At 32.9% G+C, this 27,568-nt stretch overlaps 2 protein-coding genes across 2 annotated transcripts in view; one reads left to right on the plus strand and one right to left on the minus strand.

Moving 5' to 3' along the window:
• The window catches only part of Timeout (circadian regulator timeout), an 89,900-nt gene that overhangs the window by 4,580 nt on the left and 57,752 nt on the right, over nt 1-27,568 (plus strand). The window contains exons 10-13 of the mRNA XM_074246915.1: nt 47-201; nt 1,636-1,929; nt 2,021-2,101; nt 5,897-5,994. Of these exons, the coding sequence (XP_074103016.1) occupies nt 47-201; nt 1,636-1,929; nt 2,021-2,101; nt 5,897-5,994 (628 nt within the window). The remainder of the gene's footprint in view (nt 1-46; nt 202-1,635; nt 1,930-2,020; nt 2,102-5,896; nt 5,995-27,568) is intronic.
• LOC141530056 (uncharacterized) lies at nt 22,606-27,217 on the minus strand. The gene has a single exon (XM_074246914.1). It carries the CDS (start codon nt 26,989-26,991, stop codon nt 23,908-23,910), a length of 3,084 nt encoding a protein of 1,027 aa, XP_074103015.1. The 5' UTR covers nt 26,992-27,217; the 3' UTR covers nt 22,606-23,907.

Genomic DNA, 27,568 nt, shown 5'->3' on the forward strand with positions numbered 1-27,568 from the left:
AATAAGTAGATAATTAAAAAAATAAAAATGTATTTTTTTTTTGCAGGAGCTTCTCCATACGTTGAGTTGGATGGATAAAAGCCTCGACAAGGATGTACGAGATTCCAGCAAGGTCATTAAGAGTAATATATTTTACGTACCAGAATATCGAGAAACGATACTCGGACAGCTTCTATCGTACAATGGGCTTAAAATGTCGCGGTAAGTATCTCACGCTTAACTTGCGCCGTCGATCTAATAACATTTAACGATCATTGCCTCTTGTACCACTACTGCTGCGATCGTATTCCAAGCACTTGTGTCTCTCTTAAGTATTGTCGACGGGTTTCAAATTTTATTTCTGCCCTAATTGTCTCTGATACTCGACAAACTTTGAATATTTAAACTGTTTTATAGCCGCTAAGTTCCATTATTAAAACAGTAAATTTATTTCTATAAAAAAAAAAAAAAAAAAAATCGCCAAAGGATAATGAACGGGAAAAATTTTATTTAAAGTTTAATTTCTTACGACTTATTTTATATTTTTTCTATCGTGGAATCTTCTTTTTTAAACTCAATGGTTTTGCAAGATTAAAGTGGAGTAGTGTAGTAGTCTAGGACGACTGTAGTACACCGGATTACTTTAATCTTCGTTTGAAAACGAGTCTTTCCAAGTGTCTGCTGAGGATGTCGATAACGAAAAGTACGAAACTACTTTTTGAAGCTTTTATATCCAATCTCGTGCTCGTTCTTCAACTTTTACGCGAGGTCAATAGTCTAATAGACAAACCAGTGTATATTTCTATACTTTTTCCTCCAAGTTTGGCTAAAGTATAATGAAAGTAATAATAAAAAAAAAAATAATAGTAATAAATACTATGTATAAAAAATCGATGAATATTATTCCACGTATAACAGAGGTAAGAACCGTCCTCTTGACTATACTAAAAGTCACACACATACACACCACTCATAACGTCAAGTGGGAGGTGAAGCGTCAGTGTTTACAGAAAGTTTTATCGACCACAGACATATTGGCTACCATCTTTGGGGCCAATCTAGTGTCTGACTGAACCTTCACTCACTTCCCTTATCATTCTATATCTTATACTATTTTTTTTTTTATTATTATTTACTTTATCTTGACCCTCGACCAACTCGATTTCTCGATTGACATTCACTTCATTGTACCCTTCATCGCTTACACTTGCTACCGTATTCCCTTTTTATCTCTTGACCCTTTCCTGTCTATCGGGATTTACTCCCGAGAATAAACAACTTTTATCGTTGATATTATTGGACACTTGGACTCGGGAGTCGTTGACTGAAAATACTCTTTGACAGTTTTAACGATATCTTCCATTACGGTTTGAATATTTAACTGCGAGATACTGTTAATTATTTATCTTCCAATTTATTTTTGTTTAGTGGTTTATTAAACTTCTCGCTTATTCCTCTCATTTAATATTATTGATTAATTTAATAATTTATGATGACTACCTATTTCACTGGTCATCAGTTTCATTTCTTTTAAAGTCTATTTTTGCACCATAACTTAATTTATAATTAAAAATTATCGAATAAGAAATGAAAAAAAGGTTAAAAATAATACTTATCTTTAGTATTATATCGCAAATCTGTTTGTATTTTTTTTAGAAATTATTTGGTGGATTTAGTTATAACAACCCATCTTTTTGTAAAAATGTTGGAACAATTTTGCGACAAAAGTCGTAATGTCATGGTAGCAAAAGCGAAAGCAAAAAAGCGTAAAGGAACCAAGAAAAAAACCAAGCAGAAAAAAGAACAAGAGCAAACAGCCGCGGTACAGAAAAGCTTAGATGAACGTTGGGATGACGCGGGTCCAGAGTTATCTGCTGTTATGCAAGAGGGTACTATACCAGACGTCGTACCTTTTGATGCTATTTTAGATACTCCAATTGAAGATCAAAAGTATGCACAATTTATTATTTAAATTATTTTTCAATAAGCAATTTATTATTATTCAATATAAATCATCATTTGTTATTTTATTTTTGTTCAGGAGCGACGCTATGAAAAAAATTCAAAAGTTACTTCGCAAAAAGGAATTTGAAGAAGCAGTGGGTCTACTACGAGCATCGAGGTACGCATTTTTTACTCAAGTCATTTCTTTTATTTATTTTTTTTTTTTTTTACTATAATCTTGGTTTATGATTGTGATAGCTTAACTCGGGGTGAAGTAGGATGATATACAGCATTAGAGAGTAAGCACGCAAACATGCGAAAAAAGCAATAGTTTTTTTCTGTAGTCCTACATTTTATTTTTTCACTTAGCTTTTTATTTAAGAGTTAGAGTCGAGTGCGGTGGGAATGTATGTACAATAGAATCCATCGTGTGACGTGAGTAGCTCTCTGAGAGAAGGCACTTCCTTAGGGAAACCAGCCACGGCGTCATTGTTTTTGCAAACAAAAGGGTTAGCCTGTAATGAGGGTAAAAAGTGAACTGAGGCTGGGATTTACTTCAGTATATTCATTTATTTTTTTTTTTTTTTTCAATCGTCCTTCGTCTCATATTCTTCATTCTTTTTTATTTCTCTAACGCGGCTGTTGCTGGAACGGCTACTGAGAAATTTCATTTCCGTGTTTCGCTCAAAGTTACAGTTGATGTAAGAGCTTCGTTAAAAAGTTTTTTGTCTTTGTTCTCGTTGGCTACACTTTCTTCAACCTAATTCGTTTTTAGGTATATCTATTACTCCTATATATATACATTGTGTCTCGTTAACTGTAACTTTAGAAACGTAAAGTTTCGTCCATCAAATAAGCTTTAACCTGGATTATACGCCAGATTTTTTAGGTTCGATTCTCTTAAATTGTTCTCCAGCTGCATTTAGTTTTATTTTATTTTTTAATCATTACTAATTACCAATTAGTAGAGACAAAAGTTTATTGCTATAATTTTTTTTTAATTGTTCCTGCAGTTCTTTATCGATTTAAATTTTTTTTTAACGAGTCAGGTACGAGCTAGTTTGAATTAAATTTAAGCAGATTTAAAATTTCATAAAAAGCATTCATTTTTAACGTAATTTCGGTTCGCTAATTACTATTTAAATATCCATGGACATGTAGCAGCTGTAGAATAGTATAAGTTGGTATAGCGGTTGTTAAGTGGAATTCAAAGGCTGTCGAGGGTGTCAGGTGTTAAAGTACAGAAGTGCAAAGAGTAAAGGGAGAATGACAACAAGAGATAAGTCTTAAACTTGTGTTGTATACTACTGTTCATTCGTTTATGTGCTGGTAATACGTATACCTCGAATGAGAGAAAATGCTTCTCAAAACTTTTCAAGTGTTACTCTTCACTATATTCAACATTTCCACATACTCTATATATATATATATATATATATATATATATATATATATATATATATATATATATATATATATATATATATATATATATCTATGCATGAATAGTAGTATTGTTTGAGCTGTTGACGGCTCTGCGTTACGATCGATGCAGCCTTGCTTTCCCACTTTACTCTATGTCATTCTATTCTCTTATTCATTCTTCTTCCCTTTACTTTAATCACTTGTATGGTGCTTTTATTTCTAAACTTCAAAAACAGTTATCGTACATCTGTAAAACTTTTGTCATTGTAAACGAAAAATTCTATCGGTAATTATTTCTAAAATTTTATTATTATTTCCTCTAAATTTACATCTCGACAAAATTTTTTTTTAATTTTTTTAAAATAAAAAAACATTATCACATTGTAATGTTTTTTTTCTTCCGTTTTAAGGAGGTACTGAGCCAAGAAAACATTTTTCTTCCTAATTATTTTCTTCAGCGAAAAAAAAATTTTTTTTGACACTTGTTCCGACAAAATTAATTCTCTTGATTAAAGAAATACGTATCTTAATCCAAGAAAATTTATTTAAGTCAAGAAAATCTTCTAGTTTTGAGAAAATTTAGCCTCTTGCTGCAAAAAATTTTTTTCTTGATAAAAATAAATTTTCTTGCCTTGAGAAAATTTCTCTCTTGCTCCAAAAAATTAAATATCTCGATAGCCATAACCTATTGGTGTCTTTATTTGCCGCAGTACCTCCTTAATATAATTTCTAAAAGAATTTAAAAAAAATCACGGAAAAAAGTCGGTCGGCTTTTATGTTAGTCGTAAGACAAGCTCGTTATCGTGCAGCGAGTACCACTATCATCATCAGACAGATAGAAAGAGTAAAATAGACACTACCCAGTATTTCTCTGGCATATCAGAGCTTTAGGGCGTTTCTCCGTACATAATAGTATATTCCAGTCAGCGTGGAATCGGTCCACTCCAGATATAGGACCTCAATACTATACCTCAATACTATACCCGCAGCCGAGGTAGATATAGCAGACGAAGTTGGCTTGAAATTGGTTCAATAATGCAACCTATTGGCAGGATCGGTCGCTGCGCTACGACGACCCTCTTCACGTTTCATTAATACCACTTCAACTGCACCATTTGGACTTAGCGAACGTGAGCTAGCTACTGTACTTCTGGCCAAGTTGTCTGAGATGGCGAGCGTTTAAATTTCTGTTGGAGTAAAAGAGATGAACCGATAGTCTCAAACCGTACTTATGTATTTATATAGTATTGTAAGCACGATCTCTCGCAATGTATATACACATACATATATAGTATGTATAAATATATATTTTGCAGGTATGGACAATAGAAATCTAAACTGGTTATACAGCAGCTTGTGCATACAATGAATACATGAGGATTGGAGACACCATAGTGTCTGCCAGAGTTTGTCTAGTCCTATCACCGCTACCTTAACTATTATACATTTAGTACTATATGTCGTAGACCTTTCCCCCACATCGTTTTACTTGGAACGATATTATTAATAATAACAATAATATCCCCGGCATTAAGGCAAACAATAGAGTCTGTACATTTAAATTCCTTATGGCGTATTAATGAATACATTGTCTCTTTTCCTCGCGTTACCACGTGTAATCATCAAATATGTAAAGAGAAAACCGTCGGCAAGCAAACATACACCTTCTTCTTCAATGATTGCTCCAATTGTCGTTTGCCAAGCAAATACTTCCATAGTCTGGGCTTAACTATAATCTTGAATTTATATCATTTGCTCTAATATCCATGTCTGGAATAATATTAGTCCATACACATACTTATCGCGGCAAGAGATTTTAGTGATTCTGATAAACCTTATAAGATAATTAGTCTCTTTGTATAGCCAGCAGACTGTTTGATCTTGCTAGTCAATGGAAAATTCGTTATTATATATATATATTTTTTTTTATCTCAAAAGCGTGGGTATTAAGCTTTTGAATGTGTTGTATTAATTAATATTATTTGCCGATGGAAATTTTGCTTTATGACTTACGAGAGGATTTAGGTCAGAAGATTCATTGTTATGGGACGAGGAGTGAGTAGTAGAATAATGGGAATTGTATGGCGTTGGATTCCTATTCATCCTGGTTTTTGCTGTATAGATATTCCGCTCAAGCTGTTGGTTAGTGGTCGGGGGAGTTGGTTCATCAGATAGTTCTTGGTAGAAGTGAATGCAAGGCAGACTCGGTGGATGACATCATGGACGGCTGTACCATTGCTTATTGGATCGGACGAGAGAGCTCGGCGTTTTGCGATTTCAAAACGGTTTTACCGATAACCGTGACTTCATCCTCAGTTCCAATTGCATTTCCGCTTGAGCTTTTTATCTATAAAACATTTTTTTATTTTATTAAATTCATTACTTTAAATGTTAATTAGTTTTTGAACTTTTAAATAAATATATGACTCAAGTTTATAATTTATCGATGAAATCATGTTTATTCATTAATTACGTATTAAAACTTTTTAATGGTTGAAACAAGTTTATATAAATAAATAAACATCTGAAAATTTCAATCTTGTTACAGACAAGTTTGGCCTGAAAATGATTGCTTCGGTAAACCAGACATCCCGGTTGAAGAGGAATTTTTGGCTCTTCGTGAGATATTCTTTGCTGATCTTGGTGGTGAGTACTTTTATTTTTATTTATTTTTATATATTAATCGATGAAGTTTATAATTAATACGGTTCGAAGTAGTTCAATACCAAAGATAAATAATAAATAAATAAAAAAAAAAAAAAAACTCGGAATATTGAAGATCAGAAATGTTTTCAAGTAAATATTTGCCATCATCGTAATCAATACTATCGGTGAAATATTAAATAAAAGCGTATGACCGCGTAAATGTTGACGAGGTAGTAGTAAGATCTATTTCCAACAATCTCTTTAGTTGGTAGCCTGTGGGCAAGGTGAAAGTTTGTTTGCACTTGCTACCGCGATCGTTAGTACCTCTTAGCATCGGTTAACTGCTCCTCGTTCGAGAGCAGTTTAGTAGTCAAGTTTATTGGATATTTTCGGGACCCGGGAGCTTTTTTCTTCATCATTTTTTTACAACTATAAAGACATTTGGAGTATTATTATATGACAAAGATAATGGTGGGTAATAAACGTTAGGAGACATTATCGGCGAATATTATCGCAAGTTCAGCTCCCGAAATTTTAATAAAATTCAAGTTTGAATATTACCGCACAAAGGCTCGCTCGGCAGTTATCTGTGTGGCGACGACGGCAGCGTATATGCCAATGAAGCGGCGGTAATATTGTAAAAGAGACAAAGGCGCCTCTTGCCATTCACGAGTATGCATATGACAAAGCCATGTCGTGCATTTTGCATATGTGACTACTGACTATACGTATATATATGTCTATAAACTCATATGTTGGTATATGATATATGTTTGAAACCGTGGCTGTCACTGAGCGTATATATAGGTGAGTGTGGTCAGTCTGAATGTATGTGTTCGACGTCGCTAAAACTTGTTTGGAAGAACTAGTTTTCGAACCCGACAAACGTCAGCCTTTGACAGCGATATTTAACTTCTAGAGTTGACAAATCCAACTGCGATGTTTTCCATACAGAATGTTTACTTTCATAATTGAATTTCAAAACTAATTCATATTTACAGTACTTAAAATTAATTTTTTACTGTTTTAAGAGCTCGAAAATGTTTAATTCAGCTTTTTAAGCTCGAAAGAGGTAGAATTTTTGAGTACTCGTCGTACGTTTACTCACAGAATTTTTTTTTTTTTTTAAATCATAAAAATAATTATTAAAGTCATTAAAAGCTCACTCTGACAAATTTGTTAAATTAATATTAAAAATTTTATCCAGTTCATGATTTATTTAAAACTAAGTTTCTTAATCGCGAGCTTACGAATTATAAGCAAGTAAAATTATCCAGTCTTTAATAACTGAATTTATTATAACGAGAAACAGCGTTTAATAAAAACTTTTATGATTTTTTTTTTTTTTTTTTTTTTTTCAAAAGCGACTTTGAGCTCATACAATACCAGACTGTCCGCTAATTACGTATTTTTAACGCAATAATTTGTGCAGCGTTTGTCCAGCATTACATTAATTAAATATTTAACTTTTTTCTTTGGAGGTAAGTATAAATTAATTCAAAGCTCTAGCAGATTTGAATAAACAACTCGTATGATTAAAAACGGACGCTTCAAAGAAAAATTATACCATTGAAGTATCACATAGCTGATAGTACGTTTATTTAGAGTGCTACTTAAATAACTTGAAAATTTTTTTTTCTCTTTAAACTAAAGAAAAACAAAGTAGATAAATATTTACATTGTTTGAAAATATTTATAATTTTTTAATAATACTTGGCAATAGCTTAAAAGTTATTAAATTATCATACAATGTTTCCGAAGAGTTGTTTGGCGAGAGTATTTGCTTTTTGCATGCATACGTAAGAAAGTGTGAAACTTAAAAAGACATGATTCCACTATAAAATGAAGATGAAGAGAGGGGGGGGTAGTAGTTGCTCGTAATAACTGTAACATATATCATGACACAAAATTTAATTAAACGTCCCCCAGACGGTATTCACTTGGCGCTTCTAATTTATGTATGAATAACTGGCCTGTTTATCCTTCGTGTTTAGCATCAACTGCACTAACTCTTCTCGTTACTTTACACAATCACATTTTAATACAAAAATATTATCACACCTATATACAAATATGAAAACCACTAGCGCCGTTAAAACTTTCATTTCAATTTATCATCGTCAAATATTTTATTTCTCTTTCTTTTTTGACATTAAAAAATAGAAAATAAAAAAAAAAGCAGCCGTAATTCACTTTAGGGACAAAATAAATTAAAATTTCACTGATGACATTTAAAGTCGCAGGTGCGTATAACGAATATGCTGATATATAGAATTCATATTGTAAAATCCACAATATTCCAACTAAACGTTTGCATTGCAAAGAGATCGCGAGGTGGCTGAACAAAGAGAGAGAGAGAGAGAGAGAGAATTCGTGAGAGGTTGTTTCGAGGGTGTTGAGAGAAAATAGGAAGAGAATGAATAGAAATAAAGAGAGGAGAGCGGGGCGACGAGGTAATTTAATTAAAGGCTACCGGAGCCATGTGCTCGTGCTCGCTGAAACATGAAATATATGTTCTGTCTAGGCGGATTAGGTGGAAAAATTCAACTTGTTGCGTTAAACGGACCCCACTGATGCATTGATTGACGTTAATTGTGCGGTACGTCGCGGCGTCATCCTATTTCATCCGTTCCCTCGATGCTTTGGCTAGCCTTATCTGTATCCACGTTCGTGCACACATCTGTCTCCCTTTAGCTCGGTTCTGTCATATAACAAAACACAACTTGCCTCATTGAGCGTGTGTCACGTACCTGCCACCACGTATTCGACGTGCTCGCCTGCTCGCTAGCACGATACAACAGACCAGCATATACTCGCAGTAAATACACTGGGCTATGATTTTGTCACAAACCTCACCTTAATTGAGCCTTGACGTCTCATTGTCTAGTAATTTTATTCTCCTGGCTGATGGAATACACGTCAAAATATACGTTTTTGTATTGTATTAGATATACCGCTCCATCGAAATAATACCATCAAAATCTCATCGTAAATTCTAAATGTGTACTATTGTTTCGAGGCACATAATGTAAAGAAAATTTTAAAAGATTATTTAACTTGTTAATTTTTTAATAAAATTATTATAAATAATTTTTAGCCCGAAACTTATAAAAAGTTCGAAGAATAGGCCTTTGTTTCGTTATCAATCTTTTTAATACAAAATCAGCTGTTATTTCGTATGTAGATTTAATCTACAATAAAGTGGTGTAAAATGGGTCGCTATGTAGATTTTCAGTGTCTTCTCTACCTCGTGTAAAGTACATGAGATGGAGATGAAGCATAGCCTGTTGGTAAACCTGACCCGTGAGATGGTGGTCGGACGTCTGGTAAACTTGAGTCTACGTGAATATAATAGCTGTTTTACATTTACTCGTATACATCTACACATCTTAAACCACTGTATATATGTATATGTATTTATTTATATTGTATATATATTTATATATATTGTAAACTGACTTACTATCGCAGAATTTTTATCACCCTGGCTGAACTTTTTATTTCAACTATTAAACCGTTAACATATCACGACACGTAAATGGTTACGAAGGGAATATTTTTGTTATTTCTTTTCTTGTCGTTTAAACCGTCCCACACGTAACGACGTTAGATTGACAAAAGATCCAAGAGACCAAGGAACTCGTCCCATTAAACTGTAATATCGTTTTTAAATCGGTCGTTTGAAGACAAACCTTACTCGGTAGCTATCGTACTTTTTGTAAATAAACCACCCCGTATACTGCTTTTATATTCTTTTTCCAGCTGATGACTTGGCTCGATGAATCTAATAAAACTTTTTGCTGAGTAACTTCTATGTTATACTACTACTGCAGAACAGTAAAAGCTTACTTTTGTTAATAGTTTACAATAAAATAAAATAACCTTATGAGTTAATTCTTTATTTTTTAGTCCAACAAAATTCTGAGTCATGGAATTGATTGCAGTTAAACTTTAATTAAATAGAATTTTCTGGGATAAAATTAACGATCAGAAAAGATAAAATTAAATGTAATTTCGAATTCTATTTTTAACTAAGAAGTATTTCCAATATCCTTCACCGCAAGTAGTTCTTCCACCAATCTTCGAGATAGCAGGAGATCTTTAGCTCAGAAGCGCGGAAATTCTCATTGAACGTTTTTCGGACCGATTGCAGCCATATATCTGCATCCCACATTATCACCGACGTTCAATCCTCACATGCATCACATCACACCACTTTATACTGTCCACACTTACAGTTTCGTAAAATAAGACAGCGTAGCGAAGTAGTACAGTCTTTCTGCTCACTAGATACCACCGATCCTTTCGATGTATATACGTGATACTTTTGGCAGACGTTCGTAGTAGTGCTATGTCTCAGTTCGAGGAAAGCACCTCTTCACAGCGCCTCTCCAATTTACCTATACGTAAAATAAAATGGCACGTCTGGTTCCTCCTGATCAAATTGCAATTCCCACAATCCGGTGATTCTTTTTCTTAACTTTTTATCTTGACAAACCAATTCAGTACGAGCCAGCTTTTGTCAAATATTTCTCTGTCACTCTATCGAGGATATGACGTGTATGAGCAGATGTAAAATTGTTATAAAATATGTATTACGTTTCAATGAAAACATTCGTTATAAAAATTTATTAGATAGAAAAAAATTATGTCATTCTTTTTTTTTAACTTTTTTTTTTTTTTGTCAAAATTGATGCAATATTTTATATTACTTCTTTATTTATTTATACTTTTTTTTATAACATGTTATTATTAGAAAAGTCTCGTGTGTAGCTTTATTTATTTTTACTCTCATACGTCTCACGTTTGATCTTGTTTGTGGGTGTTTTTTTGAAACACACAAAAGTGAACAGTATAGAGGCAAAAAATTAAACAAAAATAAAAAAAAAACGTACGAAAAAATATCGTGGACGTATAAAAGGTGGCATTTTCACTGACATAGAGTACACGAGGGTGCATACTCGAGTGCACTCACCCTGGCAAATTCTTCTCTAGTGTCTCCTCGGGCAAACGAATGTTATTAAGTTTATAAATGGATGCTAGTGCTTTGTTATTTATTTTATATTTTTTAGCTCTCCGTATAACTAAAACCAACACTTCGATGTCTGTTAATAAAATTACGACTTACGGGAAAAAGCCACGGGAATTATTCACAGCCATAAATTTAAATAAATACATCATACTTTTGAACAAAAGCAAATACCCAAGTAATAAGATAATTTTTTAATAAATACAAGATAATAGACTATGAATAAATAAATATTTTAAAATAAATAAATTGTTAATAAATCATGAATTATTGATCTAATAATGTTTCAAAGTTAGCTTATATAATTCTAATTAAATAACGTGTTTTCATACGTATTTAAATTTACCGACAAATATTATTCAAATGACAATTATAATACTAGATGTACCACATTTTAATAAAGTTGTAGTGAATCACTGGTGAAAATGATATTAAATTCGCATATTAGTGGTAGTAGCAGGCAGAGATAGTTGAAATGAGAAGGCAAAACCTGTGAGGATAAAATCCTTGACGTTTTGCAGCAGATCTACCAACAACAACGCTGAAACAATAGTGCATTCGTAACTTACATATAAATTGAATAACGGTTGTGCTTGAATAATACAGATATGTAAATGCCGCCCGGTGCGCTCCGCTTGGAAACATGGCAGACGCAGATTGTAGGCAAAGCTAGAGTGGTGGAGGTGCTGCTGAACTCATATTAGTGCTGGTGGAGGAAAAGCTACATTGAACGCGTCGGGGGTTGAGTGAATGAGAGTAAAAGCCGAGGGAATCAGACAGTCTAAGTGTACTAACGTCGTCAGGATCATTTATATTTTATTCCTATTTACTTTTTTTTTTTTTTTTTTTTTTTTTTCATTTTTAGTATCAATAAAAATTCAAAGATTTGTATCTTCATGTATAATTTTCATGTTTACTACTTATGATTCATTTTTTTTCTTCTTTCACAAACAATCACATTTCTATTTATTTTAATGCAGAGAAAGTTTTAATTATCATTATTAATAATTTACCCATTAATATTTTTTAAATTTGAGTCTAAAAAATTGGACAATTGTCAATTTTTTTGACTGATAATTTTTAACTTAAAAAAATTTTTTTGAGTAAATAAAATAAATTTAAATCTGTCGAAAAATAAAAATAATGTAGTCATAAATTGCTCAGCAGATGTTTTATCTTCGAAGCGTTATTTGAAATTATACACAGATGATCAAGCTTTAGAAAAAGTGCTGCTTGCACGCATGGCAAGTCAATGACTCGATACAACCAATTATCGTTTTTTACAAAGCTATGTGTGGTTTCGGGTTACAGTGGAGTGTAAAGCAAAGCATAGAACGAGTAGAGGGTGTTACGGAAATGTGTGTGGGTGTAATAGGTACCGACTACAGAGTATGCTCTATAGGGTAAAAGGTATAACTTATACGATAAGCGTATATCGTGTACGATGTCTTCTCCGCTAGCCTGCTCTTTATGCAAATTGGAGTGCCACGGTAATGTCGTCGCAAGTGGAATTCGGTAAGAAAATTCGATATCGGCGAGAACCAGATGCGAAAGCAAACTCACAACCAACCTACCCATCAGCCAACCGCGTGATATCCGTATAAGAGGAAGATACTATTATTGGGAAGCTGTTGTTTTTTACATCACTTCGTTAACGATGACAAGTCGTAATCTTTAGGTTTTTTTGCATTTTAGTATTCTTGCTTGGTAGATAGACGATTTTCTCCTAGGATCTTAAGCTCTCCGAGAGCTTAATCCGCAGTTAGTATTACTTGGGACGTGCTTTGCTTCGTTGATTTCTGCTCTCTTATTTCATACTTTTATTCTTCTTTTTCCTTGAGGTTAAACCAATTTTGTGACTTTGTTAGTTAGATACTTTTGTTATGCAGTCAAAAGGCATACAATTAATTACTTAATTTCATTTTGTCCTCTAATTTTTATTCTCTGCAACATTAATTTCTATTTTATAATTATTTAACTAAATTAAATATAAAAAGTTGAGTTATTAAATTCAAACAAAACTTAAGTAAAAAAAAAAAAACAATAAAAATGAACAAAGAAAGTCAATTTAAGAAATTAACTTTTGAAATACGATTCCCAGAAAAATTTGTTCATCGTGATTATAATTTTAAATCTCGCGATCATAAAAATATTTTTCTCTTTATATTTTTTACGACTACGATATCCCCGATAGCATATATAAATATATGTGTATATGTAGTGAAAATGTAAGTGTAAGCGAGGGGTTTTGAAGAAAATTGGTAAAGAAGACTCGTGCATCAGCTTCTCCACCTCAACACCATTACATCAGCCCTTATATATTTGTCAATTTTTCTTATTTTTCGGTTGTTCGCGATTTTCTCTCTGTTATATAGAATACTCTCTCGAGCTCGTTGACCCACATCTTGAACAAGACTATCTCCCTGTGGAGTCGTTTGAATAATTTTTTTTACTGAAAAATACCGTTCACCAGTATAAAGAGCTACAGTGCTCTCTACGATAATGTAATTCTCTGCAGTGTACTTTGCATCATGAAAACATGCTTTACGAGTCTCAAGTTAAAGATTGAGATACACTATTGCTCTTTTAATTATTTACTTACCGTCTTTCCTTTGAAATTTAAAATATTTTTTTCCAATATCTTTATATCATTTTGAGCGAAGCAGTGAAATTTTTTTTATAAAAATATAAAGACAACAAAAGATATAAAGGTGTTTTTCTCATCTCGACCTAAATTTTCTTCAATTTTTTTTTTTTTTTTTTTTTATAAAATATATATTTGAGCATTACTTTATTCGATAATTCCCACGAAAGTACTTTTTCAATCTCTTTTAAAGCGTAAAAAATTTAGCGACCAAAAAAATCATGAGACAAACTGCTTGAGCGATGTGTTCATTAAAATCCACTCGTGGATTATTCTCTCCAGAACAGAGTAGTAGACTTGATGCAAACTAAAAGTTTTTTAATCCCCAATGGCAAACTTAAAGTCGATGACGGTGTCGCTGGATTAACCTGGCTTAAAAAAAATTTTTTTTAAATTCAAGACCAACTTTTATTTTATCACCGATTTATGTCCTCAATAAGATTCAAACTGATCCTCGCTCCATTGTTCTTTTCTTTATACTTTATTTTATTTAAATAGAGCGTATGAACAACCAGCGTATTTTTAGTGTTATCAATTGTAACTTTATTAATAATAGTTCTTATTGATAGTATGACTATGCAAATTTTTTCTTTCCATAAAAAGTAACTTTTCCTCATAACATCATAATGTCATAACTTTTATGTTTAAAGTCACACGGTAGCACGGGCAATTCTCCAGCAATCTTTTTCTCCGTTATATAGAGTTTCTCAAGAATTTTACAGATAAATTCTTTCGGACTTTTTTAAATAATAAAATTGATAAACTGAAAACCGATCGAAGAAAGAACTAAAATCATAACTCTTTTGAATTTTCAATACTTTTTTATTGTCGTTTATTTTGTGTACAACTTTACCAAAAATTCTTCTTCTCTACTAGAGTTCTTTATCTCTTTCTGCTCTCTTAAAAATAAAAAAAAATAAAAAATAAAATAAAATAAAAAACGTATGAACAATAATGTCAAGCATTTGAAAAGTAAACCTAAGAAAATCACGAAGTATTGGATAAACTTTGTCTCTACTACATACGTTAGTAGACACTAGAGTAGTATTCCATATTATATCGCCGTCATTACGTAGAATATCTGATATCCGCGCTATAATTTGGTCTGACTTTCATTTCAGTCAATAATAATACAACGTAGCTATAAAAATTTTATTCACAATTAAAGAAAAAAAATTTTTATTCATTTAAATGAATATTAAAATAAATTTCTCTTCAATTAAAAGACTTTTTATGCCTGTGACATTTAATTTTCAATTTTTTTTTAATTTTTTAAATATATTTCGTTACAGTTTAATTTCACAACGCATATCTAATTTTTTTCTCTCTCTAAAAAACAACTTCACCCCATGTTTTAATGAAAATCCACATTTTATTTCTTCATAAAAAATTTTTTTCCCTATTTAATTTTAGCTGTGAATTTCCTTAGTAATTAACAGTAACCGTCAGATTATTTTTCTCACTCAAAGGAAATAACGTAAAAAAAATCATAAAAATAATAACAGTAACACCAAAAAAGTATAGGAAAGAGTAAGAGAAAAAATAGCATAAAGCTAGATGAAAATGATTAATACCTCAACGCTTAAGCGAAAACGGTCGTATACATTTCAGCAACGAGGCTCAATTCTCTTTTCACCCTGGTCCCAACCACGATCTAGGCCATTTGCGGTCGTTTTTTTTTGTTTCGTTTTTTTCTTTCACCGTGCTTTTTCCGAGGCATTTTGTGTACCGCGGCGTCTAATGGATTATTTTTCCACCGAAGATGATGCTCCAGAGTTATTAATAACGCGCTCCAGGTGCGAGGGAGTGACTGTGTCGATTAAACTCGCGCCTCTGGTTGGTGATGTACTATAACCCCTTTCTACTTCAGCTTTTGTACATCCCCTCGCCAGGATATGAGGGTGTGCTTTTATCGTTTCATTTCTCTTCTACTCTATGACCCCCATTCTTCTGTACACTCTCTTTCGTTGCTTTTTTTATACTCGTCATTCTAATTCGAAAACCATTATATCACTACACTCTACATCCCTCTCACAATTGTATAATTGTTCATGCAATAAATATATCCTTTTTTTTATTACCTTTTTTTTTTGTTTCGTTATTTTGTTTGATGAAATATTTTTTTATTGATTCAAATTTAAAAAAAAAACAAACAATTTTTATTTAGCAACCGAAACTATTGTGTTACATTTTATCTGACTTATCAGCGCATAATACGAGTAGACAGCGAAATCGTTAATGAAAAATCTTTTCTGTCAGCTCGAGCAATAAAGCATACCTGACACTCAACTGTGAGGCAAAAATACCAACTTTTTGATTAAGAATACGTCAATAAACAGTGTAGATTCTTGTAACGCAGAACGATAATCCTGAGTAAATAAAAAAAAAATAAGTGAGTAATGGCAATAAACTAAATAAAAACAAAGCAGTGAAATACTGGGATAAAGTTCAGAGTTAATTTTTCCTCAGTCTCAGCAACGTAATCGGGTGATGTGTTTGATCTCTTAGGTTTTGAGGGTGCCTCGATTGATCCCAATAGCTTCCGACGTTGGATACTTAAGTCGTTTTTTTTTTCCTTCATCTTCATCTTTTTCGTTCTTTCTTTCTCTCTTTTAGGTTTTTCTTTTCTCTGGCTTACCTTTGAGTTCTTTTTTTCCCTTCTCATTCCACCGGGCGATCTCTTCCACCGCCGCAGTATAAGTTTTAGAACATTTCTGTTTGCAAGTCTTTACGTTGACCAAGTCGAAGTTGAAACGAGTCGAGTTCGAATTATAAAAAACTCCGCAGTGGTTTAAGAACGCAGTATCTGAAGTCTGCACAATTCAAGAACGTAATTTTCTTTTCTTAAATAGAAAGAAGCTAAAAAAGAAATAAAATAAAATAAACTTTTAATTTAAACGTCAGATGAATGACGTTAATGACGATAAGTGTTGCTTTTTTTCATAAAAGCTTTTAAGTGAGCTAAAACTTCTCAGAAAAGCTACCTTTTTAATGAGCTTGCTATACGAAAAAAAGAAAGACAAAAAATTATAAAGCGAGTTGAATATTCTCTCTTGAAATATTTTTTATTTTTTTCATTCCTCACATTTTTATTTTTATCTTTATCATTATTATAATACTCGTTTATTTTCTCTGTTGGTCTTTTTATCTTTCACGATGTCGTTTTCATTTTACTTTATTTTACAAAATTTTTATTTTCATGCATTCGCAGACGGCAACGCCGGAATTAAGCTATCCTTGTCCCTCTTTTGTCTCGTATATCCACATTCACTGGGGGAAAATGCAAAAGCTCATCTCTAAGCCGAAACTTTAGCCCAAACCCAACGAAGCCAGCTCGGGAACGACGAGCACACTCCTCTCGCCTTAGCCTTATTCTCCTCTGTGGTTTCTTTAACTCGGAATAATAAGCTATGCTGATGTTTGTTCACTTCTTAAACGACGAGAGCCTGGTATTCCGCGAGCAGAAGTGCTTTGCCGGCTCGTTGAGAGTCATTGTCCCACAACCGTTGTCGATTTTTCTACCCAACGCGAGTCGGGATTTTCTCAATTTAACGTTTCTTTTGTACGCACCCTTCATATCACAGTCTGACTCTCGCTTATTATACTTAATATTAAGTATATATAAACGAAATAAAGTATAAGTCTACAACAAGCACAGATCTTTTGTACGAAATATTCCCGGTTCGGTATATACTACAGATTGTGTGAGGAATAAAAGGAAATAGAATTTCGAGCGCCTTGAGATGAAAGTCAGGGTAAGAGTACACGTCACTCGCTTTTAGAGACCAGAACACCGTATTTGAGGGTTGCTGTGTCTCTTGGGGGACCTTAGTAACGTTTGATATGCCCACTAAATTATACAGATGAAACTCTCGGAACAGTGTGTACTTATGAGTAACGTGATATGTAGCTGCCTCGTCAAACGTTCTTCATTAAATATTTATTCACTTTCCGGTGTATTTTTCAAGCTAATAATTTTTATTGATATTTTATCATTGGCTAAATATTTAAACAGGATTTATTATTGTTAATTGGCTTCCCAATTAATCGTATTGACTTGTTCATGGATTTTATTTGTCAAGCTCATCTCCAGTTCTGTTGAGAACTAAAATCATCGTGTAATTTTTTACCCCTTCCTATCCATCGAAATTATTGATCGTAAAACTTTTCTGGGTGTTAAAATAATACTTGAATAATTGAGTAATAAATTTCTAAAATCTCCTGTTAATCCATAAAGGGACCACCGACATAGAGTTTTAGCCGGCTTAGTTCTCAGTTCCTGTCTCAATATCCTCGCGGATATTGGATACAGTGTACCAACGGGGCCACTATAAATTAATGCAAATCTCTTCCCAAATGTAAATCTCCCCACAGAGCAAAACAATAGCGTAGTCTTGTTACACTTCTCCTGCCCTTACACCTTCAGCCCTCTTACTTCTCATACCATTGTGTATGTACGTCTATTTCTCCACCTATATCTATATTTATGTCTATATTCACGTCTACTTTTACTCCTACTCGATCACATGAACCGTCAGCCCTCTTGATCCTTTTACTCAACCGCTCACTTCCACTCGAGACTAGCAACAACAATTATACATATAAACTAAACTACGATAGTCGATCAAACTATCATACAGTTTCCACTTAATAGTTATTCCAGAGTCCTTCAAACTAGACACTATCTACGGCAAACACTTAGTCAAGAATCTAACATTTGATGACGTAAATTAATGCAACTTTATGGACTAAACTTTGGAGACGTCAACTAGCTGTAAATAACAGAACACTATTCAAATTTCTAATAAATCTAAAACACCGCATATATATTCTATCTATAAAACAATATATGATATTTAAACGAGATAAATTTCTTGTTGAATTTTCACTAACATCCATCGAGCTCTTAAAAAATTTTTATAAGTATTTTATTTCCTTCAGTCGATGATTTTTCAGAATTTTTCTATTTCTTCTAATTTCAGTTCTGTCCGAATAAAATTTATTGATCAAAAGCTTCAAAATAATTTGTTAGGTATATTGTTATATTAATATAACAATGTAATATTTCTAACAATTCATTCGTTCCAAGTAAATTGAAATATTGTTAGCAAAAAAAATATTAGAATTTTTTTTAATTTAATTAAAAAGTCAACTCGAATAATTAAAAAAAATTTTTTTTAATTAATAATTTTAATTGGTTATTAAAATAGAATTTATTTATTTTTTCCTAACCGGGCTATTTATCAGATATGTTTTAGATTAATACGATGTTATATCGATAAAAGAAAAAATATAGACAAACAAATTTTTTCATACAGTTTTTTATGAGTACAACGCGTCTAAATTTATTATCTATAAATAACAAATTTTATTGATTGAAATAAAAATGTCGATTTGAAATTCAGGACAATAGCAGATATGATTCAGTTGCAGAGATTGACCGCTGACAAAATAAATAAATGTAAATTCAGACTACTAAATGTAAATCTCTTGTTCAGTTATGCAGGGTACAGCATATAAGTGCCAAGTGCCGGCCGCGTGTACGGACTATTTTCCCCTTCATCCCCATCAACGCGGGGCGGAGTAATCTCATAAATTTATATTAAGCTGATACTACGGGTATCCTTCTCAGTCCCTCGTCAGTTGGGGAGTAAAATTACTCCAGCTACTGCTACTGTTATATCACTCTTATACGTCTATTTTCAACCCCCGCTATATAGGATGTCCTTCCCCTAGGTATTAATGCTACTTTAAGTGCCCGCTCGCTTTTCCGATCCCTACTAATTACAAGTCACCAAGTTTTCTATATAAAATAGCCTTTTTTCGTTTCTTTGTTGACGCGGTGCGATGATTATAACTTAAAATTATTGTAATAACGACGAAAACTTGCATTATAAGTAAAAAAAAATATTTACCCTGTAATTATTCTCTCGGAAAAGTAGACGCTCCATTTCTCGCTTATGTACTTTCTCCCTCGGTGTTTTGATATTAGTCTTTAAATTTTAATTTTAGCTCGATTTAAAGTTATACTTTATTTTTAAAATTATTTATTCATTTTTATACTCTGCATGAACATTATTTAAACGAGATAAAAAATCGCTTTTAATTTACTTTTTAATTATGTTTCACATCGTTGAATTTTTTAGCATTTATTTTCATGAATAGGATCTAAAGTGAATGCTTTTTAATCTCAACGTGTAATTTAAATTTCACGCAATACATATTTTAGAAAAATAGTCTCGAGTTATCTTCTTTTTACAGCACTATATGCCGAATTCAATGAATATATTCAATTTATCAACAATAAAAATTTTTTTTATTTCACTATAAATTTTTCTTCAATATTTCAAATTCTCATAAAATGAATACATCTATTATTATTTATTAACTAAAATTGTGAGCTTAATTTTATCAGCATCATCGTCTCATTAAAATTTTTTAATTGACTATAAAGCAATTTTGGTTGCCATAAATCATTAAATTACTTTTCATATAAAACATCAATCTGATTGAAAATTGTTTGTAAAAAATTTCTGAATCCATATTAATATTCGTTAATATATTCGGTCGACTAAATAATGAACATTATTGATGATATGTTAATAATTAATAAACGAATATTCACGGGCTTATATAATTGCAGAAAATAAATTTGTGGTGAATATATCCTATTACAGGAATATATATTTTCTTAATTAAAATACATATAGCATATTTGTTTATTGACCTTTAAAATATTCTGTTAACATACAATTACGTCAATAAAAAATAGTAATATTATCTATTTTAATTGCTTGTTTGAATATCATCGGACTCACAGAAAAAAAAAAAGTTACAAATGAAACAATAGCGAAGTGAAATTATAAATTGCATCACTAGAATTGCAGCTCGTTTTAATAAACATGAATTTATAGACTGAAATGTCAATTAATATGGTCATTATTCAAAGTTATCGTACTGAATATACATTTCATTAAAATGTTGATGAAATAATCCCAAAATCAATGAATACGTAATTAAAATTAAAATATTATATAACAATCTATACAAATCGTCGTCGCATTCGGGTCAATAATATTCTTAAATTGAATATTAAATCTCTTTATTTTTAATACCAAACAAATCTTAATGAAATTTTATTTTAATGGATAGAAACACTCAAATCCTCTAACTTTCTCTTTAATTATTTTTCGTGCTTGCTTTATTTAAACTTAAAAATCTACTTTACTTTATCTTAAAAAAAAAAAAAGGAAAAAAAAAGCACTGAATGAAACACAAAAAGAGACGCTGAAAGAAGTTAAGCCCTCGTTGGACGTTGGCAAAAGACGGGAACGATATCCGTGTGCCAGAGACACGACAGCGGGCTTACACGAGAGCTACTGCATTGGTGGACTGTGGGACCATCACCGGGGAAGCTTTAGATGCCTCTGCGGGTATGTGTCTGCTGGTAGAGCTTTCCCCAAATGTTCAAAGGTCTCTCATTCATTCTCTTTCTTTGACATCCTCATACTTGCGCGCAGAAAGACAAAGAAGCCTTAGTCGACTCTTGGATCGATCCTATCGTGTACGTATCCCGAATTACCGTGACTGCTGCCACTTTTTTTACATTCTACCCCGGGTAAAACTCTGTGCAGTGCAAGAACGAACTTGTTCTTGTTTCCGCCGTATTTTTATCCGCGAGGAAATATGTTATCGTGTTTCCTATTTCTCTGTTGTCTTTTGACTTACCTGATCGACTTGCTTACTCAGATTCTTCTTCTTTTATTTTATCTTGTTTACGTATTTTAGTTTTTTTTTTAACTACTGCATTGTTGTTATTTTTAACTCTGACATCATTGTTTATTCTAGAGCTGATGGCACTGAGTTGAAACGTAAATAAGGAACCAGGGAGAGTAGTACATGTTTCTTTTCATGGATGCTCGAGCTTTTGTTTCACAAAATGAACTACGTGAATCTTTTTAAAATTTTTTTCCATCAGTACTTTTAATGAACAAAAGATAAAATCGATAGTTTATCAATATAGTTCTCTTATTTTTGTTCCGGCTGATTAAATTAACTTAATTGTAATTAAATATGAGTTTTTTTTTTAACTAAAATTTCTTGCAAGTTAAGCCAATTTAAAATTTTTAATTTATTACAATAAAGAGCAATTTATAAAAAAAATCATCTCTAAAACCGCAGATAAACATTTTTACAAATGAAAAAAAACAGCTTTAACTTAAGGAGCTAACAATTCTGCCTTATTAGTCGTTTATACTTCTGATGCTGTATTTTTATCGCCGTCTTATCCTTTATTTTATTAAGTTATACAACTTACCTTTCTTTATTCTTTTTTTGTGTCTTATCTGGTGACTTCTGCCAAATCCTGTAATACAAGACTTCTTAAGAGTTTATAAAACCAGAAAATAGTCGTATTAAAAATTTACTACGAGTTATTCTGTTGATATTCTCAAGCTCCAACTAATATAAATATTTAAAGTTTTTATTAATTATTTATTTAAAAAAAAAAAAAAATATTTGATTTATTAGCATTGTCAGGCTAAGATCATAATAATTCTGACGCTGCTCTCGATTATTTCAATCCGACACGAAAAAATTTGTTTAATTATTGAATATCGGTTCGAATGAAATAAAATTAAAAACTATTGAATAAATCTATCATTTATGAAAATTATCTTCCATTTAAAAAATTAACAAAAAAAAAAAAAATAGACACTGTGAAATAAAAATCACGAAGCAATTTTTAAAGATTAAAGCAAGTAGTAACGCAAGTTATTAGTCAGCTTTAATAGCTTCTGAGCACTAATAAAAATTATGGCCCTCTATTAATTATTTTATATAAATCTTTTTGCTTTAATTAAATCTCGTATAAACTTAATTAATACAAGGACTTGAAAAAAAAAAAAAAAATAAAAGACAATTATTAATGTATCTTTGTACAACATTTTTATTATCTTAGTTTTTATTTTGACACTGGTTATTTTACGAAAGATAATATCTAACCTCTTTATTGTTTATTATCATTTTACTTATTTATCTTAAATTATTATTTTCATTCATTTATTTTATAATTTTATTTAGTTTTATCTCTGTTAATCAATCTCGTGAGTCTCTGAAATTACACAAGAAGCTTCTTTTCTCTATTTTCTATAATATACCCTTGGATTTTGCGCACCGTTTAAATTGGCCGAGTTTTGTTCGAGGCACTGCGAAAATTTCATTCCTCTTTTTTTTTTTTTTCATTTTATTTTTTTTTTTTACCCGAGTAATGAGTTTTTTCGTTCCTCGATTTTGTACACTAGCAATTTTTTTATATTTATTTTCTTCTTCATCATCATCATCATTATTATTATTTTTTCCTCTCACCTTGAATCTCACGCTTCACGTCAGCTAATTTGTCTGTCGCGTACTAAAGCGACATTGTCGGATCTTACCGTCTTTCACACTTCTTTTCTTTGTTATTATTATTATTATTATTATTATTATTATTATTATTATTATTATTATTATTGTTATTACTATTATTATTATTATTATTATCGTTACTTGTATCACGTTCTACTTATCTTTTTATCTGGATTTGTTTTAGTTTATTTCTTCATATTAATTTTATAATGTATCGCTTCAAGCACGACAAATTAATTTTCGTCACAAGAAACATTTCATCTCATCTTTTTTTTTTTTTTTTGTTTTGGTTTGTTTAATTACTTTTGCTTATTGTCACTATTGTTCTTTAATTGGATAGAAATTATCCAGAATGTCGGTACGCAAATACTCGCAATTATTTAATCGTCCTCATTATCATTAGCCTACATTTCATCACTTGTTCACGTGATTATCGTACGATAATTCTAAAGGTATAAACACTATTCTAAAACTCGTTATTCTATTTATCGTTCAACATAAAAAAACAGTCAATTACAACCGCTAAATATATAAATAAAAATAAAAAATTCACAAGACACACTATCTTATCTGAAGTCTTTCATATAAAATTAATGCGCAAACTTTCCTCTTCATTTCTCTCTCGTCATAAACTTTCGTACAGTTGTGTTGTCCTTGTACTTGTTATTCTTGTAGTTGTCGTCGGCGTCGTGGACCTTGGTCCTGTTCTTTAGACTCTGCATCTAATTCAAAGTTTCACTGTCCAAGTAATAGTGTACAGCACTGGTCTTATAGTTTCTTGTCCTCGTCCGAGTAGTGAGTGAGCGAATAAGATAAAAGAGGATGTTGTCATTATTCACCAGAGTTCCATGGTGGGCGTAAGAGTATGTACTTCAATGTTTTCGTGTCTGTGATACCTGTCTCTTCGTCGTATGGTCGCTCGTCTTGACAGGACAACTGTCAGTATGCCGGCTGCTCCAATTACTGCACCAATCAACACCAGCATTCCAGGATGTGTTACCAACTTAGTTTTTGGTTTTTCATCAGGATCCACCGTCCGACTATTCAGCTCTTCAGCAATAGTGTTTGCAATATCGTGAGAGAATCCGTAGTTTTGAGCATCCTTCACTGAGTTTTTTCCCAGTGTATTTGTTATCGTTTGTTCGGTACTGAAAATTCCATCAGTCACATCTTTATTTATACTTTTATCGTAACTCTTTGGATTTGAAATTTTTTCATCCTCTCGTTCCACAGAATTCACTCGATTGTCCAGAATTTTTTTGGGTCTTTCGCGTTCATTATCAATAAATTCTTGTTCACTTGCTTTTCGATTACTCGCTCGGTTAACTTTCTTTGCTTTGTCCTCCAGACGAAATTTTTCATTAACAAAAATCGACTGAATTTTTTTCTTTGGTTTTGAAATTTGCTTACTATTATTTGTAATAATATTTTTGCTATCATTAGCTTTAAATTTATCATTACTATTTTTGTTAATATAATAATAATTATTATTAGTATTAGTATCGTTATTATTATTATAAATAGTAGTAGTAGTAGTAGTAGTAGTAGTAGTAGTAGTAGTAGTAGTAGTAGTAGTAAGAGTATTCTTATTACTATTGTTACCGTGATTAATATTATTAATATAACTAGAGTGGGTCTTATTGTAATCATTAATATTAATACCACTAATGGATTTACTATTATTAATATAAAGTCCAGTGGTTGGAGAATAAGTTGTATAAATTTCATTCAACTTAGTGTCGTTTAATTTAACCGTCAACGTGTTAGCATCCTCGTAAAGTTTGGTAGACGGAATTTCATCAAGTATGGTGGTATTTTCCATAGCCGATTTGGTATGACTGATATTATTCTCGATGGAAGACGCATTTGTTGGCACTGTTAGTAGCGGTAGTAGTTCCGGGTATTTCTCAATCCTGAAGCTTTGATATGAGGTATCACTGGTCGTGTCCGGAGTTGTGGTTATGGGCAATGCTATTGTTGTAATAGTAGGTGGAGATGGCAATTCAGCGAGGAGCAAATTTGCAAAATTACCGTCTGAATAGTTACTACATATTGCGGGGATTGTTATCTCTCGATGTTGTCGTATCCACTCGCCAAGCCAAAGCAAGTTCACCGTACAATTCCAATCGTTGTCTGCTAATCCGAGAACATTTAATTGTGGAAGTAGATAAATAAGATCTGATCTGAGTGTGGTGATGTTTGTGTTGATGAGATTCAGGAGCATTAAACTTTTGCATGCGGACAATGCAGCATTGTCTGTTAAAAGCTGAGCCGCGAGAACCGGGCTATGGGACACGTCGAGGGTAACAAGCATCTCGGGTGTAGGAACCGGAAATGCCATGTCACCGCGCTCCTCATGCTCCTTTTCGAGAAAAGTCAAACCTGACATGCGTAGCTCGCTCAAACGTGCTGGACCAGCAAGTGTGTTCGCCGGAAGTTGTCTGATGGGATTGTTAGATATGTCAAGTTTGGTGAGAAATAACAGCTGGCTGAGTGCACCCTCATCTATTATCACAATCTCGTTGTCATTTATAAAAAGACACTGTAGATTGTCAATACCCTGGAGGTCCTCGCTGGTCAATGTTTTGATAGCATTACCACGTAGATTTAGTACCGTCAAACTTGTTGGCAAACTTCGTGGTACTATTTCCAATTTATTTCCCGATAAATCCAACCTCTCGAGCGTCTCTAAACGTCCCAATGAGTCTTCTTCAATGTCGTACAATAAATTGTCGGACAAGTCCAACATTTTAAGCAATGGATATCCATCAAAATCACCATCCCGTATACACGTAAGTTTATTACCGGCTAAACGTAATGCTCTTACTGATCTAGTTAGTGCTGCTGGTACACGTACTAACCCAGTGCGTGATGCATCAACAGTCTCCAAACGTCCGGTCCCCAGCAGCAGTGAGACATCACGTTCCATTAATGGATTTTCTGCCAATCTCAGAACCGACAAACCCGGGAGCGGTTCAAGGACCCCGGATGCTGCTTTCGTAAGACCATTTCGCGAAACATCAAGCTCACGAAGCCGTCCAAGCGTTTCGAACCATCTACCGCCCAAAATCTTCAATTGATTACCACTCAAATTTAGTGTCTGAAGAGAAGAAGCTAAATGCGTTAGCGTGTCGTCTGGCAGTAATACCAATCTGTTGTCCGATATATCGAGATACTCAAGTGCTGTGAGACCGACAAAAGCACGTTCATCCACTCTCTCTATTTCATTGTCCCGTAAACTTAAACGCACTAGACCAGTAAGCGTCCTAAAAGCTTCACTCGGCAATTCACTCAATCGATTACTCGATAAGTCTAGCACTCTCAACTCACTTTTATTCCCAATAATCACATCACTCAGATCGACAATATTATTGCCGGAAATGTTTAATGTCGTAAGTCTCGTATTCAATTCCCATGTTATGTTTACAGGAAATGAACTATTCGTAATGGTTACTTCGTATAAACACGTTAACGATGAATTCTCTAATTCATCAAGCAAACTAGTTACTTGGTACTCGTCCGCACCAGAAATCACTAGTTTCTGTATATCACGTGGTAACGTTTCAATTAACGGGACACCTTCATAACATTTGACCTCTATTATCGCGCCAGCAGGAGTTGTTGAACCAATACCACCACTTGAAGTGTTTTTCATCACACCCTGACACTCACAGCTAGGCAAACTTAGTACAATTAGCCTGTCCAAACACTCGATCTGATCGAATACCCCGGAGGTGTTTCGCCATTCAGTCGATGTTGTTGTTGATATTGACGGTGTTGTTGATGTTGCTGTTGTTGTAGTTGTTGTAGCAGTATTATTGATAAAAAGAGGACACTCGCCGGGTCCAGCACAAGCTGAGATGCTCGCCGTGATGGCAAACACAAGTGTTAATAGCCACATAGTTATGGACACCAGCATGCCCTTGCGATCCTTCACGTACCACTGTTACCGCGTGTATGAAGTCTTCTGGTATCAACCTTGATCCATAGTACCCTCGGGCTCGACATTGTCATCGGCGAACACCACGGGCTTACAAACGTACACACCCCCGCTAGTACGGGATATATTAAGTATTTCGAACCGGTTAACACTCGTACGTGATAAAATCCCGACAAAACTAGTAGATTAACTTTGGTAGTTACTGCGGCGAAGGAGTCGCTCTCCCAACTGACTGAATTAGACTGTGTGCTGCCAGCTACACCCCTACTATCACGGTGGGGTGTCTTCTTCCCCTATCCTTTAGCCTCCCTCACCGCCACCGCCAATACCGCCGTTCGCATCAGCCTCAGTACCAGCAGCAACGGCCACCAGCCGTCGCTTTTACTCTCGAACTCGATAAGGGAGTGTGCGCAAGCGTATACACCTATATCATAATATCATACAAAAACTAAACTGAGTTACAGCTTGTTTTTAGCTTTGTCCTTGCTTATATATTTTATATATAGAGTTTATATTAACTTGGAGCTTTTATATTTTGTGTATCTTATATTTCTCT

Source organism: Cotesia typhae, unplaced genomic scaffold (genome assembly GCF_013202065.1).
Source record: "Cotesia typhae breed Kobodo isofemale line unplaced genomic scaffold, CoteBio_Ctyphae contig_48, whole genome shotgun sequence".
In the NCBI taxonomy this organism is placed as follows: Eukaryota; Metazoa; Arthropoda; class Insecta; order Hymenoptera; family Braconidae; genus Cotesia; species Cotesia typhae.

Excerpts from the sequence above, each read along its gene's own strand:
- LOC141530056 (XM_074246914.1), bottom strand. The coding sequence starts at position 26,991 with ATGCTGGTGTCCATAACTATGTGGCTATTAACACTTGTGTTTGCCATC.